Source organism: Archocentrus centrarchus, chromosome 15, assembly GCF_007364275.1.
Source record: "Archocentrus centrarchus isolate MPI-CPG fArcCen1 chromosome 15, fArcCen1, whole genome shotgun sequence".
NCBI classification, from domain to species: Eukaryota; Metazoa; Chordata; class Actinopteri; order Cichliformes; family Cichlidae; genus Archocentrus; species Archocentrus centrarchus.
This window is the reverse complement of record NC_044360.1, coordinates 3506117-3523172: the sequence shown is the minus strand read 5'-3', so window position 1 is coordinate 3523172 and position 17056 is coordinate 3506117. Positions and strand designations below refer to the sequence as shown.

Here is a 17056-nt window from a genome sequence, read left to right as displayed (position 1 = left end):
GGCCAGGACTGTTTTGGCAGCAAAAGGGGAAGCAACACAGTATTAGGCAGGTGGTTATAATGTTATGCATGTTCTATGTAAAGGAGAGGTTACCAAGCACCTATATTATTTTCATTTCTGTTTCATATCTATGAGGTTCTGGCTACACTCTCAATAAAATAGCTAATGTAAATTTCTGTGTATGTAAACAGATTTGCAGTTTGTGCTGATTTATCACAAACAGATTGCATTTAATTGCCAACTTGACCCCATTCAACTGTAAACTGAAACAGGCTGACTCTGTCTTATTGCCATTTTATTAGTGTCTTAATGCACCAAAGTTGCTTTGAAGATGGCAACTGCCTGTTAGCGGTCACAGACTGTGATCCCAACTTCATTGCATATGGTTGCTATCATTTTGGTGATGCCACAGTCTCCAGACTGTTTTCTTAATGTAATCATAGCATTAGAGGATAGCTTACAACATTTATATATTGAGTTCATAATATTAGGGCATATAAATCTTAACAATGGGAAAATCTCCAGAGTTTTGTTTGTTTTCCTTAGGACTTCACTTTAACTAGCACTTGGCTAACTTTGTTTAAGTATGGACTTCCCTGCTGAACGTTTGCAGTTTGGCAGCAGTTCACTAACCAAGCTTCAACTGATGATGATGATGATGATGGTCATTCCGCAAGTACAGCTGCACTTGTGTAGATTTCCAAAAATGAACAGGAACGAGCGATGCTTCTACCGTGCTAGCAATAGCAACATGGACAGGTGCTTTTTTCAGGCTTCCCTCCCCCAAACCTTCCATCATCCCTATTACAAGGAAGTGGCTGAACCAGATGGCAGTTGAGCATCTGTTACTGGACTATAACACTTTGCTATATTTTGCCGTCCTTGTAAATAATAAGCTAGAACTTTGGGTAACTAATTCACATCAACCAATTATTAATAAATTATAGAATAAATAAGCATTTCATTTCCTGCAGTCTAAACAGAATTATATCAAATTCCTCAAAATGAATCCATTGTTTCATTTCATCACACAGTGTCTGCTGTGAGCCCTGTAGTGTACTTAGAGCCTTCACACCACACCTGTGCTTTTTCCTACTGTGAACCTGAACAAGGCATATTGACAGTATGTCAAGTGATTGCTAAAAAGTGTCAGGATCTGTCTCACCACCACCACAATTTCTTATAATGCCTTACAGCTGTGAGAAGCTCCTCAAAAAAAATCAAGCATTTTTAGTTTGCAGAGGTGAGATTGTCACTTGACTACACACTCAAAAGCTGCATGAGTGAGCTCTATTGCAGTGAGTCACAGCTCCACCCAGAGTGCTTTAACTCCATTTTGAAACCAGTTCAAGCTTAAACATCTTTAGTTTACTCGATATATTTCATAGTTTCATTCAGCGTATTCAGCCACATCACATGGTATAGCTCTACATTTTTCCAAAAGTAAAGATATACCAACAGTCACGTGCATCTTTTTTTTTTCCTGCTGCAGTTGATTTCAGAACTGAAAATCAGGAAAGTGCACTGCTATCATCATTCTGCACACAGCAAAAATCTTTAATAGGCCAAATTCTAGTTCTTGTAAGCTTGATCTCTTCAGAAGGCTACAGTGTTTTGTCTGGGTGGACAAAGATGTTCTCTGAGTTCTCAGCAGCGAGGATCAGTACTTTTGCTCTGCTGTCAGCCTGTCAGAGCACATACAGATTGATTCTGTGAAACAAAGCCACAGGGGTAATCTGGGGAGCCATAAGGATGCAGGTTGAGTAAAAATGAAAATTTCAACCTAATGAAACAGAATAATGGGGAAACTGACAATTTTTTTTAAGTAATAATGTATTTGAATTTAAAGCAGCATCACTATTTCTCTTGCTTAGGTTGATATTTTGCATGCATTAGACATGTATTTTCCTCAGGAAGGACAGGAAAGAACAGAACATTTGGCCAGAGGCAAAATTGATATGCCAACCAAGTGTGACACCCAGTTAGACCTCAAACCCTCATTTAAGTCTCTGCGCTTTCTCTCTGTTCTGTAAGACAAAGTTACACTTCCATGTGTTGATAAGGAGATAGTTATTGAGCTAAAATTAATTAAAAATACATCCTGCCTTTTCTTGGGACATTTTCTGAAGGGCAGCCCAAGCACATTTCAGAATTCATTAGCTGCTTAATGATCATTGCCAGACTGGTGCTCTCACTAATGTGCCAATCAAATTCAACATTTTAAATTTCTTTAAAAGTCTGAGGGCTATCCAGAAACCATGGAATGTGTCTTCAGTTAATTTAGCACATGAGAAGGAAAAGAAAAATCACAGCACATTCAGTGTCATTGGAAAGTTCATATTTGAACAATGTTCTTGCAGCATGTTTTTAGGTGAAATTTTGCATTTTATTCATTGCGTAGTGCATATAATGATGCTCCTCTGACCAAACAGGGAAACTAAAGCTCATTAGCTGTGAGAAAGGTTAATGCACGCTGGAGCCTCCTCTTCCTCTGCAGCACCCATTGTGATTTTGGCTAGGACACATTTTTTTCCTGGTAAGGGGCTCTTTTTCCTCAAAGATCACCTCACCAGTCATTTCTTCCTGCCAGTTTGCCTTCCTTTGATGAGGAGGCTGTACACGTACAGTTCTGGTATTTACATCGTTTTAAATAAGAAGAGAACTGCGAGAGTCAAAAGGATTTACTGGGGAAAAAAAACGAGCCTGCAGAATTATTTTTGGTCCCAGATGAAGGAAGGAGATGCATACCAGACCTCCTGTAGTCCAGACACCGGTGGTGGTGGTAGGGCGGAGTAAGCAGATGGAGACTCTGGGTAAGAAGCCCTGGGCAAAAGTAGTGATGCTGAAGTTGTGAATGAGACTTTGACAGTGTGGCTGATGGAAAAAAAATAGAGCAGCAAGAAAAGCTCACATCCACATCACCATAAATAAAACAGGGAATGAACCTGTGACATCGGGACGCTGTTATGCTCATTTCAAAGTAATTTCTTTCTACTCTATGAGAGTATTCACGATTCAGGATTCATGGTTTAAAATAATCCTTTTTTGGGTTATACTGAAAGCTGGTGCTACCCCTGAGTTCATCCATGTCTGAAACAAACCATTTGAGCACCCTTCCTCCTACCTTTGACTTTTTTTTCTGATAGGCTGCCTTTGTTTGTCTGTGCTTACAGCCAGAGCTGGAGCTGCCAAATTAACCATATTAAGAATATCCAAAGAATAAGCTGCTGGCATTACTTTTACATGTGTTGACCTTATTAAATGAAACTATATATAAAAATAAGGACAAGTGTATTAACCCTTTTAAATGAATTGAATGTATAAAGGTCATTTGTAGTGCTGAAGGTTTCCCAGATAACCTATTGGATTTTTTTTTCTTTCTCCATCAGGTGTCGAGAAGGCTACCAAGGAATCCGCTGTGACCAGTTTCTTCCCAAGACTGACTCCATCCTGTCAGACCCAAGTAAGAGCACCACACACACACACACACACACACACACACACACACATACTCCCAGTGAATTCAGTGTGTCTAAATCTATTATAAAACCCTAAACTCAAATAATGTATTTTTCAGACTATTGATCTACATGAATAACCCAAAAGGAAAAACGAAGTGTTCACTGGCTTATATTGGCATTTATGTCCTTGCTACCAACTCCTGGGTCTGCTATGCAACCCAGACAGACTGTGTAATCATGGTTTCACACAGAGTAAAAATAGAAATCTGCTCTGTGTGTTTGACAGTTTATAGTTAACATTTTTCATACATATAAAATATTCCTTCAGAGGTGCTATTAATTACTGCAACAGCAAAGCAGTGATGGACAGTCCCCCCCCACCACCACCACCACACATCTGGATATTACATTTACTCTGAAATGCACATGCACAGTATAAAATAGATCAATCAGTGGTGGTTAATGCAGACTTGGAAGCTTCATCCTCCTCACACTGATTGTTTTTAGCTTGTGTCCAGGTGAGTTTTACTTCCTGCTTAGAAATCCAGCCGTGCTGTGAGCCTAAAACATGATACAGATGATTCCTTGTCTCTAGATGAAAACACTGAGGACAACACATGAAAGCAAGATATCACAATATTTCACCTTCTTGACAAAAATCCCCAGTATTTCAGCAATGTTCATGCTTTTACTGTTCAGGTAACAGTAATGTGCAGAATTTTCAGCATTCAAGTCTTGGCCGTCCTTACTTCTAATATTCTCTGTCCTTTCTTCACACAAACTCATAATCTGTCCTCCTATTACCTTTTCATTTTCCCCTCTCTTCAGTGCCTTCTCAAATATCCTCTCTGACTCAGACTAATGTCACTTCTCCCATTTCTTTATCTCCCAAACACACGGTGCTCTCAATGTCACAGAGTTGAGGGAAAAACACAAATTGCCCTAACTTATGTCCTTACTGCTCACTATCTATTCCATATTAATTTCCCAGGTCCCCTTAGCTCATTCCAAAAAAAATATATGCAACCTTGTCACGCGCCCACTAATACTGTGGCAGTACAATAGCTTATCGGTGACTTTTCTCCTAACAAGCAGCATGCTGTAATAGCACTATTTACCATAAATGGACAGAGATGTGCCTCGGGAATTTTTTACCTCATAGACATCCGATGAGCAAATGTCCCCAAAAAAAAGAGAAAAAAAGTATTATTAAAATCTAAGTTCCCTGTTATGGGTATGAAATGTTATACTTGATTGCAAAGGAGAATGAGACATGTAGATTAGATGTGGCAAATGCAGTGTTATTGCTCGCTATTTGTTAATATCCTTTACTTTCCAGATCATTAATTAAGTCTCTGTAATGAGGTTTTTAATTCCAAATGAGTATTAGGGTAATTGTCCTTGTTAGAACAACAGCAGTGTGCACTGAAGTGACACCCGTCGCTTTGTTTGTACACCAGCCTACTGACCTGAATGTATTGGTAGCTAAGAAATGTTACCACCCCCGTCACTTATCTAAGCAATTTGTTAAATGTCAGACAGAAACGGCTCTTGGTTGCCAGGCTGCTTCCTGGATCAACCCGAAGGCACGTTAAACGTTTATTACTACCTTTATAACTTTTTGGATCTGTAACTGTAAATTTAATAGAAGGCTCTTGAAAAGTAGTGTAGTTTGATACAAAATACAAATATTAGTGTACCCTAAAAAGTCTGTTAAGTACACAGTGAACGATGAATATACAAAAAAACAATCTGCAGTTGAGCATGCAAAAATCTGCATACAATTTAGGAAAGTTAACAACCGCTGTGAAACTCAACCAGAACTTTTAGAACTCAGTTTTCTCCTAGAAATATCCTGACAAATTACAAGCTGTGAAATAAAGTGACACGGTGTCAGGATACGAGTTCAGGTGCAGTGCAAGTAAATGTGAGGTATTTGTACTTAAGTCTCTTCTCCTCGTGTCACTTTCTACTTTTATTCCATTACATCGCAGAGGGAAATATTGAACTTTTCTCTACCTTGCTGCATTTATGTTACACCTTTTACTAGTCGCTGTACAAAAATAAGAAGCTTACATATACAAAATATAAAGTTTGATAGCATAGATGAATCAGTCAGTTAAATGACGGTTATTTTTTTTTTGCCAGGTTTTTACTGTAGCTGTATGTTCATGAATTTTTTTTTTTTACTTTTTTTCTTTTTCTTCTGCTAGTGAAATTTATGCTCCATCAGGGTGAAATCAGGTGATTGACTTACACCTGTCCATGAGTGAAATAGGGGACGGTGTACTGTACAAAAATAGTTCATCATATAGCTGTAATTGTGTCTTGGCACTGGGCTAAAGGTTAAAAATATATATATATATAGAAACACATATGTAAGTGCATCTGTTCTGTGCATGCCCTTTTTGTATCTGTTGTAGGACATAGTGTCACACAGAGAACATGTAACTCCAGAGATGAGGGATTAGCATTTAGGTGAAAAAACAAACTTTTACCTAAGCAAGAACCACGAGGTAACCACAGCCTCAAACTGGCTTTATCATCTAACTTAACATTTCTTTCTCTGCTAATAGCTGGATCCTTCGAGGTGAATTTCCATACAAATTGTTTAGGAGTTACTAAGACATTACTGTGCAATGAAGGACTTGTGAACCAAAGGAATCCAGAACAGTGAAAAAGAAAAGCATAATCTTCTGCCTCGTTTGTTTTTTGTATATTCTGGCTTCAAAAAAAAATCCCCTACACCTTTCTGTGTGCTTTAACTTGAGCTCCTTCCTCATTCACTTCTGATCTCTTTCATCTATTCTCACCACTTTCTCCAACTCTGTGCCAATTCTGTATCCTTAAATCATTTTCTAATAGGAAAAATGTTATTGTCCTGCTTTCAGGTCATTCTCAGTGGTTTCTATTCCTTTTTTTTTCAGCTAGACACAACCCTGTTTTATGTTCTCTACTGGGAAACACCGTGTTGTAGAGGCAATGATTTCTTTTTTCAGTAACAACCTCTTTTTTCTTTCTTTTCCCTGTTTTATTCAACTACGTTCTGCTTCAAAAAGTTGGTAAGTGCAAAGTTGGAAAAGAAGAGTGGCAGACTGTGGCCTTTCTCTTCTTTCCTCAACCCTCAGATAATCTTGTCACAGCATCACTCTCCTTGACTCCTTTGCTTGTAGTTAATCAAATCCTAATTTGTCAGGTTACCTCTGTGTCTCGTGCTCGAGCTTGCCTCAGTGTTGACATCCCTGTTCCCTCTTCCAAATTTCCCTCCAGACAGCCCTCTTGCCCCCATCTGTCTCTTGCTAACCTCCTCCGTGCCATCTTTTGCTCACCACGCATCTTGTCCAAGCATCAGACCTCATCCCTTCTCCCCTGCCCACAGTTTTCTGTCCAACTCATCTCCTAACACTAAGTGGCAGGGCCTCAGATGGACTGAGGTTTGAATTGCGCCAGCTAAAAAGGTTCACCAGCAGGGCAAACAAATGCTGCCAAAGACCTCTGGCAAGCCGAGGTCTCGGTGGGAAGGAAAGACGGGCACGAACGAGGAGGAGAGAGGCCGGAAGAAAGTGCCAGTCTTGGGAGGAGGGCTATCACACTGTCTCAGGGTCTCCGAGGATGGAAGGGAGTGTCATGACTCCAGTGACTACACAAACAAAATCCTGAGGCAGAGCAGAACAAATTTTGTTGCATCATAAGCTCACCTGGGTTGAAAAACCACAAAAAGAATAAAAAGAATGAGATGAATAATCAAATGGAAGATAAGAAATGGTGTCGACCAGGGTTGCATGAAGTATTTAACAGATAAACTGAAGATGGAGGAGGTAAAAACATCCTGTCCAACAGGACAGCAGCTTGCCCTGATATTTATTAGTATATCAGCTTTTCAGGTCATTCTGGAGACAATGTGGAGATGGGCAAAAATCAAACAAATGATGTAAAAGATTGTCTGTAAATGATTGGATGGGTTTAATGGCAAAACAAGCAAAATACAAAACAGTCATCTAGTAATCTCTGGGGTTTAATTACCTGGGTCTCTCCACCGTTTGCTTTGAGAACGGAAGAAGCCTTTTGCATGAGAGGTGAAACATCTTCAAGAAACAAAAAGAATCCAGTCGCCCTTTTTAAAGCTCCAGAGAAAAGCACAACACTTGTTTGGCTACACCAGACAAGTGTGGCCCTATGAAAAGAAGAAGAAGAAGAAGAAGGAGGAACAGCCTTTATTGTCCCACAAAGGGGGAAATTCAGCTGTAACAGCAGCCACAGATATAAAAGTTAAAAGATATAAAATGAAGAGCAACAGCATAACTTTTTCATAAAGACATATCATAAAGAAGGTGGATGTTGTGCGCACACATTCCCAGTTCAGGAAGGAAAAACAGGAAACGGCCCCAAAGGAATGTGAGATGGTGTCAGAGACACAATGACGTCTGGCAGGTGTGAGTTCTTAAAAATATTTGGGGAACTCGAAAAAGTCTGGGTTAAAAAGTCTAAAAAATAAACGTCTGAAGTATACAGAGGCTGAGCACAGCTCACTGACTCACTGATGCACATTTATTTCTGTAAATGCTGGCGCGGCTTAACATTGTGCTTGTCACCCAACGTGTTTGATGGGATGTCTTTGAGATCAGAGATGTATTTAGGTTTCCCCCCAAATCTGTCAAAGAGCAACAAAGGCTTTTTGTTGCCATCCTTACATGCATTATGTCAAATCTTTTCATTGCTCGAGAAATTGAGTTCAAATTCCTTTCATTGTCAATAAAGCTTTTGTTGTTCAAACTGGAGGGTTGCTTTTTGGCACTACGTATCCTGACGAACTTTTACAGTATGGTGCAGTATTCAGGAACGAGCATAGATGAGACCCTGAGCATATTTTCTTTGATTAGTTTTATTCCTTGCATTAATCTCTTCTTTTACTGCCTTCCTGATCGACACGCCCCTTCAGTCGTCGTCTTGGCCACATTGGAAAACATATTCAAACCTCCTGAACTGAAGGCCTGGGAGCCAAGACACTCTATTTTTACAGCGCTGTAAGGGAGACTCAGAATCAGCATATTTTTCATCTATAGCACATGCATCATATCACACCCCATAGACGCAGAGAGAAAGATTTACAGATTTAAAGCGGAGAACAAATTTACTTCACACTATCTTTATGAGATCTGATTTCATGCTCTGCAGGTTTGTGTGCACCACAGACAATAACATTACAGTAATCATGCAAGTCCAATTTCCAAAAGAATACAACCCTGTATTTCACATCATACTGCATGTTTCAATCTGTAACATATAAAGAAAGCATAAAATGTGCGACTGCTTTGAGCTTCATGCTTTTATCACTGGCCAACAAAAATATGAGTCACCTTGTATAGTTATGGTTACAATAACGGTTTACTGAGCATGTGATGAATGGTGTTTATTTAAATACATACACATTTCTTCATGAGCTTTGTAGGGATGGTTGCTAACGAGTATTATTCATGCGAGCACAAAGATATGAGACCGAATGAATTCAGTGTTCTCGGGCGAAATGAGGTGCACCTGCGAGGGTCAAAGGTGACGCTTTGTAGCTGTCCGTGAACTGGAGAAAATCTGGCATTAGATATTTCTTTATGAAAAGACAAAATGAAGGCTCAAATATATTCTGTGAGTGTCTGAGAACAAAAAAGTCAGTAAGACCCCAAACCTAAAATTGCATATCAAACATAGATTTACAGTATTTTATACAGGAAGTGGGCATAAACAGTGCTTCATTCTAAGGCGTGATACCCCACAGTGACTGACCCAGTGTTCTGACCCGTGTGATCCCAGTGTGCTGTGTTCATTTAAAATAACACTAGGCATGTTTTTATATACAAGCAATCACAAAGATTATAATCTGTCATCTTCAGCTCCTGCTGGGATTCAGGAAGAAGTCTTCCCTCCTAGTTTGGCTCTTCTCAGATCAGTACCATTCAAAAAGAACCAAAAAGGCCGGTGTGGGTTTATGAGGACGGTCTTCAAACCCACCGATAGTTCTTAAAGTAAAAAAATCAGTGTGATGTGTATTTTCACCAGTGTGTAAAGACATCATTAATATGTATTCCACTTATAAATTTGATTTGTGGAGGGGTTACATGATACAGTGTTACAATAGGCAGTATAGATCAGTAGCTCTGCACGTAGAGCATTAAATGTGTAAGAAAGATGAACAGTTAGCAGATCCAAAGCTCCTACAGGTGTCCTGGGTTTAGTATTCTCAAGTGAAGCTGGCACATTTCTTTACGTCAAAGTTTGTGTTTGTTAAAGGGTGAGCTGTGCCCTACATTTTTGCATTCATGCTTCTGCATGCTGGAGTCCCTGCCCTGGCTTCGTCACGCAGTTTTGGAACGTGCAGAGCGGATTCCCGGGAAGCATCTGGTTGAATTTACACCTTGTGAAAGACAAGGAGGAAAAGAGCTGACATAATGCTCAAAAAGTACTTGACAATTCTAGCAATAGCTCTGGTATCAGCCCTCCTTCTTACACTGACTCATTCTGGCAAGCCAAATCCAACCTACCACAACAGGGACACAAATGTCAAGTCTGTGTGAGCGACAGCTTCACAATACCAAAGCCAAAGGGGGTCTGATCTACTCTGCCTCTTAAGATGAGAAAATTATGCATTTGTGTAGAGGAGCAGGAGCAGATTAAACCCCTTTGAATCCTGGACCAAACATTTTCTATATTTTCCTTGAAAATGTATTTATTTAAAGATATTGCGTACTTTGTATGGAGCTCTGCTTCTGAGGCACAGACAGCTTTTAATTGGCGTTTGTCTGGGGTGAAGGAAACGTCCGCATTCACATGTAGACTACCCATTAAAACAACAAAAGAAGCCTCTCTGTGACAGCAGGTGTCTTTGAAAGCAGATGAAAAGAATCCATCTTGCACAGTTGTAGAGTTCAGTATCTCCCCTCTCACTGTGTATTTGTTTGTGCATACATGCAAGAAGCTGCATGGGATTACAATTAGTGAAATAATCTATGAGCTTCTGTTATACTACAATAATCAGGCAGCAATTACACACAAATTGAAAGTGAAAAATTAAATAAAATGTGCAGTGCATGTACCAAAAAAAACAGGTACCAGAGTAAATATAGGGCTAACTAAGTTTGTTGATTATTAATGTAATTAGTTTACTGTAGTCAGTGTTATAGCACAATTAATGATTGTTTGTGAAAACTGCTGTGTGGCGTAATTATCATGTTAATAGACAAATATTGTGAGAGTCATGTGGTTAGTTTCAAAAAAATGAAACTTTCTTAAAAAGTGGCAGAAACGGCTGAGCTGACTGCAGCCAACAGCTCCACGCACAGTGTCAGCTCCCTGGAATAACTTGCTGTCACACTGACATGTTGTCATTATTATAATTAGTTCCACCTGTGTTTTTCTTGATTAAATGAGTCACCAGTCTGCAGGAGTTCACAATATCATGACTCAAACATAAAGAGGGAACAGGAGGCGATAGTGTTTCTCCTCAGCAGGGCTCCACACCTTCACCCTCACTCTCTTCAGAGACTCAGTCCCTGCTGGAAGCAACGCAGCAGATGCATGCTTGCAGTACACTGCAGAGAAAAGGAGGGAGATCAGGAAGAAAATGAAAAACTGTATACAGCAAATAATGTTTATCACTTAAAGAGTGAAATGGCTGATCTGGAATCTGAGGTGTCCTTGTGCGATTCTAAGCACATTCAAAATGAACTTTGCCTAAAAAGCAAATGAGAGCAGGTGGAAGCAGCATGAGCATGAAACCTGCAGACGAGTCAGACAGTTTCTAACAGGCTGAAATATTAACATCAGGATCCATCCATCCATCCATTTTCTTCCGCTTATCCGGGGCCAGGTTGCGGGGGCAGCAGCCAAAGCAGAGAAGCACAGCCCTCCCTCTCCCCAGCCACCTCCACCAGCTCATCCGGAGGGACCCCAAGGCATTCCCAGGCCAGCCGAGAGATATAATCTCTCCAGCGTGTCCTGGGTCTGCCCCGAGGCCTCCGCCCGGTAGGACATGCCCGGAACACCTCACCCAAGAGGAACCCAGGAGGCATCCTAGTCAGATGCTCGAACCACCTCAACTGCCTCCTTTTGGTGTGGAGGAGCAGCAGCTCTACTTTGAGCCACTCCCTAATGGCCGCACTCCTCACCCTATCTCTAAGGGAGAGACCAGCCACCCTTCAAAGCTAATTTCTGCCGCTTGTATTCTCGATCTTATTCTTTCAGTCACTACTCAAAGCTCGTGACCACAGATGAGGGTAGGGATGCAGATCGACTGGTAAATCGACAGCTTCGCTTTCACGCTCAGCTCCCTCTTTACCACGACAGACCGGAGCAGCGTTCGCATCAGTGCAGATGCAGCCCTGATCCATCTGTCGATCTCCTGTTCCCTTCGCTCTTATTTATATAAAATGTTATCAGAGCCCATGTGTCAGTTTGTACCCAGTGGTCAAATGTTGCAGTTATGACAGAGTAGACTATAATATTAAGAATAAACTTCAACATCAACCAAACTATTTATACTGGTATCAGAATATTCCTTATGCGTCAGACATAGACTCAAAATCTCTTAAATTTTGGAAAAAATGAAATGTATCAATAAATTGTAATAACTCCATCTTTTAGGCCAGGGGAGGATCCGGCATCATCACGATTAGAGGCAATGCTTTGAACTCATTTTATTTCCCATTTGCACATCACCAGAGGAAGATGGCATTAAGTCAGACAGAAATGTAACAGGCATAATTTGTGCAGAGATTTAGCGCAGCCACGATCAGCTAAGAGGTCACCGAGGTCCTGACCTTGGTATTATTTTTAAACAAGTCAGTAAAAATTAGCATGAATCACTGAGACAGTCCTTCCGAGGTATGGCCTGCTGTACAATGCCTCCGATGGGGTTTTGTGAAAAATAAAGTCCTTTTACAGTTTTCAAAAATTAAAATCAAATCCAAAACTTAAATATGACATATTAAGAGAAATAAATCTGCACCTCACTCTTTTCTGAACCTTTTTTCAAACGTCCCATAGTTCAGCTGCAAGTCTACAAGCATCTTTACCAGAGACAGCAGTGGTTGGTCATTGACTGTAAAAATAGTGGTCCTTAATCACAGAAATTGTTGAACATTTGTGAGTTATCGTACAAATGATCTTTTACTGATCAAAGATCACATTCCTCACAATTTGGTTGCTCTGTCCACACTGTGCTTCTCTGCTGCTAAGAAGACAAAATGGGCAAAATATATGGAGACAGTAAATTCTCAGGAAAGCTCTGTCCTCTGCATGAGCTCGCCAAGTTTCACAAACTGTCTGATGGTGTTGCTTTCTGCATGACAAAATAACCTCCTTGCAGAGAGACAAGGTGATGTAGGACATAGCCAAGTTTATCAGTTTCACTTCCTCATTGAAAATCCAGCCTGCACATTATTTTGAGGCTGCTAGAATCAGTTTTTCAGCGGATGTTTTTTGGAGGAGTTCACCTGCACACAGACGAAATGAAGTTTCTATTTTTTTTGGAGCCCAAAGTGGAGGCGTCACTCATAGTCTGCCTGTTTGGGTCCAGGTGCTCAGCAGGGTGTTGGCAGTTTCCTGCTAATAGCCCGCTACTGTCAGCTTCTAGTGAAACACGCACGTATACTGTAGGTGGAGGTTAATCAGCTGCTTGTGTGTCTTTAGCCAATCGTGGCTCACTTGAATCTCATCCATTTCTCGGGCTCCACCTGGACACTGGAACACATGCCTGTTAAAGTGCTTTCAAAAACCACGGAAACGTCACAGAACAGGATTAACGTGGCTGCCGCTCCTGTGGGCTGCAGCTGGTGACGGTAATGAATGAATTATACACTAAGACACAGCATGCTGCTGGGTTTATATGAGCTCACATTCCTGGGCCATATCATTAGACACAATTAACTGATATGCGGCGGGGAATGAATTTAGAAAAGAAGCATTGCCCTGAAAGTATTGATTTGCACGTGAGTGATGGGCTGATCAGTTAATCGCACGCATTACACTTCGTATCTAACATTAGAGTCAACAGTAATAGCTGAATCTCTCCTTTTATTTCCCTCTGCTCACAGTGACAGAATCCTTTCTGCATTCGTCTCTTTTTAAATGGACAGAAAACACATGAAGCTTTATTGTCCTCTAACTTTATATTCCTCCCCCTGTGGGTGAACTCTGTGGCAAATGCAAAATTGACTACTGCAGTGAAGCTTAATGGATACTGATTGTTGCCGAGGCCAATTTGCCTTCCGCTGGTCTATTGCTATGGACAGGCAATGCAAGCAGTCAGAAAAGTGGAAGGAAGCGAGAGGGAGAGATAAGAACAGGACGCTTTATTAAAATATTAAATCAGTGAAAAGATAACAAATTGCTCTGAATACTAAAATCAAAATCTGCATTGTTTTCTTTTATTAAGTTTCTTGTTTCCCACTCAGTATCTGATCAAAACTTTTGGCACATTCAGTTCCTGATTGATCTGGCAGGTCCCATTTATAATCAGTTATAGGTTTTGTCAGCTGGTGCTTAGTGATGGCAGCGGGATGGAGAGCAGAGCAGTCTGTTTTCGCTTCTTGGATCCGTCCCCAAGTCACAGGTCATCAATGTTCAGGCGCAGCTGGCAGAGAGGGCGAACTGTGTTCAGGTTTCTCTTTATGTCAGTCCTTTCTCCTGCTAGAAACTGTTCTTAATTCATAAAGCGCTGCTCTAAGCTTGCCTATGCATCAGCCAAAGTATAGTCTTGGGTGTAGGAGCTCGAGGTTCTGTGCTAAACTGGCTCAGTAGCGCCCCCAGTTGATTCCCTGCCTCTGTGAAAGGCAGTTTAATCACATCCAGCCTTCTCTCACGTGCATTGTCTTCTTGAATCTCTGTCCCACTCAGTGTTTATGTGAATGAATGCAGGGGGGGGGGGGGGGGGGGCAGGCACTCAAATTACTGCAACTGCATTCAGTGTTCTGGTTTATAAAGTCATCATCCAATAATCCACATCTCACATTTCAGCCTCTTATGTGCAAAGGCAATAAGGGAGGCACATGCTTGAATGTTCACTTAATTTGTTTGGGCTGTCAAAAGGAGACTGAGTATTTGTACTGCAAAACTTTCAAGTCACCTTATGAGTCAAACGAGTTCCTGATAGTTTAGCTCCAATTTATTCATTTCAGCTGAGTCACCTCTGTGGATTATAATCTGTCCACATGGAGGCCAGCATCCTCGACCAGGAAATCCAGCACATAATAACCTATTTAACAAACCTCCAAGTTATTTCCTTTCTTTCACTGTAGAACATATGCAGAAAGAGTTCACATTTAATGAACCATCTATTTACAAAGCAGATCCGATTTTCAGTCTGCCATCATTACAGAGAAATACGACTGTCACAACAATTAAAGAAACACGCTGGCACGGTTTCTTGGCTTAATCACCTCGCTTCAGTGTGCCGTGGCAGCACGTCGGTAATGTCTTTGTGAGTGAGAAGGCTCTTAAAACTGATGATGAGTCAGACCTCTGGCTCAGATGAAATTATTAATTTGGACACCCACATTCGTGATGAGATCCATTCTTAATGACTTTGAAAACATTTCTTCCTGATGGCAAACAGCAGTTTTAAGTGCTCGAGAGGCCGGTAAGACAAGAGCAGCACAATGTATATGCAAATCTTCATATTACTATCTCTTAATTTTTACTTTTTGGAAAGCCATCCAGCGGTATGGACCAAATCCTCTGGCAGGTGCTTAAGGCTATATTGGCACCTCGGCTACAGAAACTAGAAGAAGATACTGTATCAAACTCTAGAGTTATCATTAACTGGCTCTATTTATGCCAGCAGGCCCTCTAACCTAACAACCATACAGGTAATACAACCAATGGCGCTATGCTGTTAGACTGGATGGAGTGCTTTGTCGTGTTTGTCATAATTACTGCAGGTATTTGAGGGGTTTGTTTTTAGAACGTGAATTGAAATGACTGACACAACCAACAGAGGTGAACAATAAATGTAAGATAAGCTGCTTATAAAAAATGACCTGTGGGATTGTTTGTGTTTTTAAACAAAACAAGTGTCTAATTTCTAATAATGTTAATATTCCCCATATACAATGTGTATGAATGTGATAATGGCAAAAAAAAAAGTGGCTTTCCTATGAATGTGAAGACAGATAGTGGTGTAGACGTGTGTAATTAGACTGCATTGGTGATTTTTATTTTTTTTTAAAAACTGTCTCATCTAAAGCCACCTTCCTACCAGCTGCAGTGATTTAAACGATTATGACAACTTGCCACAAATGCAGGTGGAGAATGTGCTAATGGCCAGTAGACCTCTGTGATGGAACAGTTGGATGAGGGAGATAGTAGAACAAAATTACTTGAAATTGGCCTCTCCAAATGGCTTTTTAATGCTCCTTTTCTAAAGCTTTACCGCTTGACAGCCGAGGTCGGTGTCGTTTTCTGTCAATGGGATTCTGTTTGTTTCAACAGTTTGATCTCACTTTTTTTGCCGTCGCATACACAGAATCCTTTAATGCTTCTCACTGCCTGTGATTCATCAACAGGAGCTCGTATTTTTATTAAATAATACGTGCACAAAATGCACCAAAGAATGATTAAGGCCATGCTCAACTGCTTCACTTTCCTTTGGTTATTTATTAGGAAAATAAAAGAATTAAATAAACATTAACTAAAAGAATTTAAAAACAAAAGTTTATGCAGTTCAGCTTCTATTATATGTGTTTAATGATGATGCTTCTACTTTTTCAAATGTATGTTTAAAGTTATAACTAAACTGTTCAAAGCTGGTTTTGAATGCAGTAAGTTCGGCAGTATGGCATTTTAAGTAGTGCCCGGGTTTGAGTGTTTTCCCTTAAATTTTTTATTAATTCAATTTAATTAATTTAAATTAAATATTTCAATGATGAGACTTAAGAACGATGTCTTTACACAGTTTAAATTATGTATTTTTTTATGTATGATATTTGCCACGATATCCATTCAGCCAGTTAAATATGCTGAATATTTATGACTGGTTTTCCAGTGTGATGCTTAGTTGCTTTTGTTTGCTTCATTTCTGCATCCCTACGACAAAACTGCTCAGTTTTATCAGAACAGTAACACAGAAACTGAGGAACTGAATAATAAACCCTAATAAAAACCTGCAGAAGTATCATTAGAGATGCGGATCGCTCCTATGGACGAATAATGGGCTACTCATCAAAAGTTATCAGTTCTACTTTGCCACTACTTTGTTTCTCATTATTAGACTGAATCCATTCCCCGTGTGTGTGTGTGTGTGTGTGTGTGTGTGTGTGTGTGTGTGTGTGTGTGTGTGTGTGTGTGTGTGTGTGTGTGTGTGTGTGTGTGTGTGTGTTCCATCCCACCTGCTTAGCATGAATGAAGATTAGCCTCTGAGTACCTTACGATGTGCTTTCTGGTGGTTGCTTCTCCTGGATGAAGCTCTTGCAGTCATTAAATCACCAAGAACTCGAGGACTGATCAGGGATCAGTGCACGGGTCATATGACCAAAAAGGAACACCGATGCTGTACGGCAGGTGGAAATAATAATATGCATGTATCCTTGTATCATTTTTTTAAAAATACA

The 17056-nt window shown here is 40.3% G+C and overlaps 1 protein-coding gene across 1 annotated transcript in view; it reads left to right on the top strand.

The window, feature by feature from the left end:
- nrg3a (neuregulin 3a) overlaps window positions 1–17056 on the top strand; it is a 351002-nt gene that overhangs the window by 279855 nt on the left and 54091 nt on the right. Inside the window, exons 3-4 of the mRNA XM_030747487.1 lie at window positions 3390–3463; window positions 6521–6523. Of these exons, the coding sequence (XP_030603347.1) occupies window positions 3390–3463; window positions 6521–6523 (77 nt within the window). The remainder of the gene's footprint in view (window positions 1–3389; window positions 3464–6520; window positions 6524–17056) is intronic.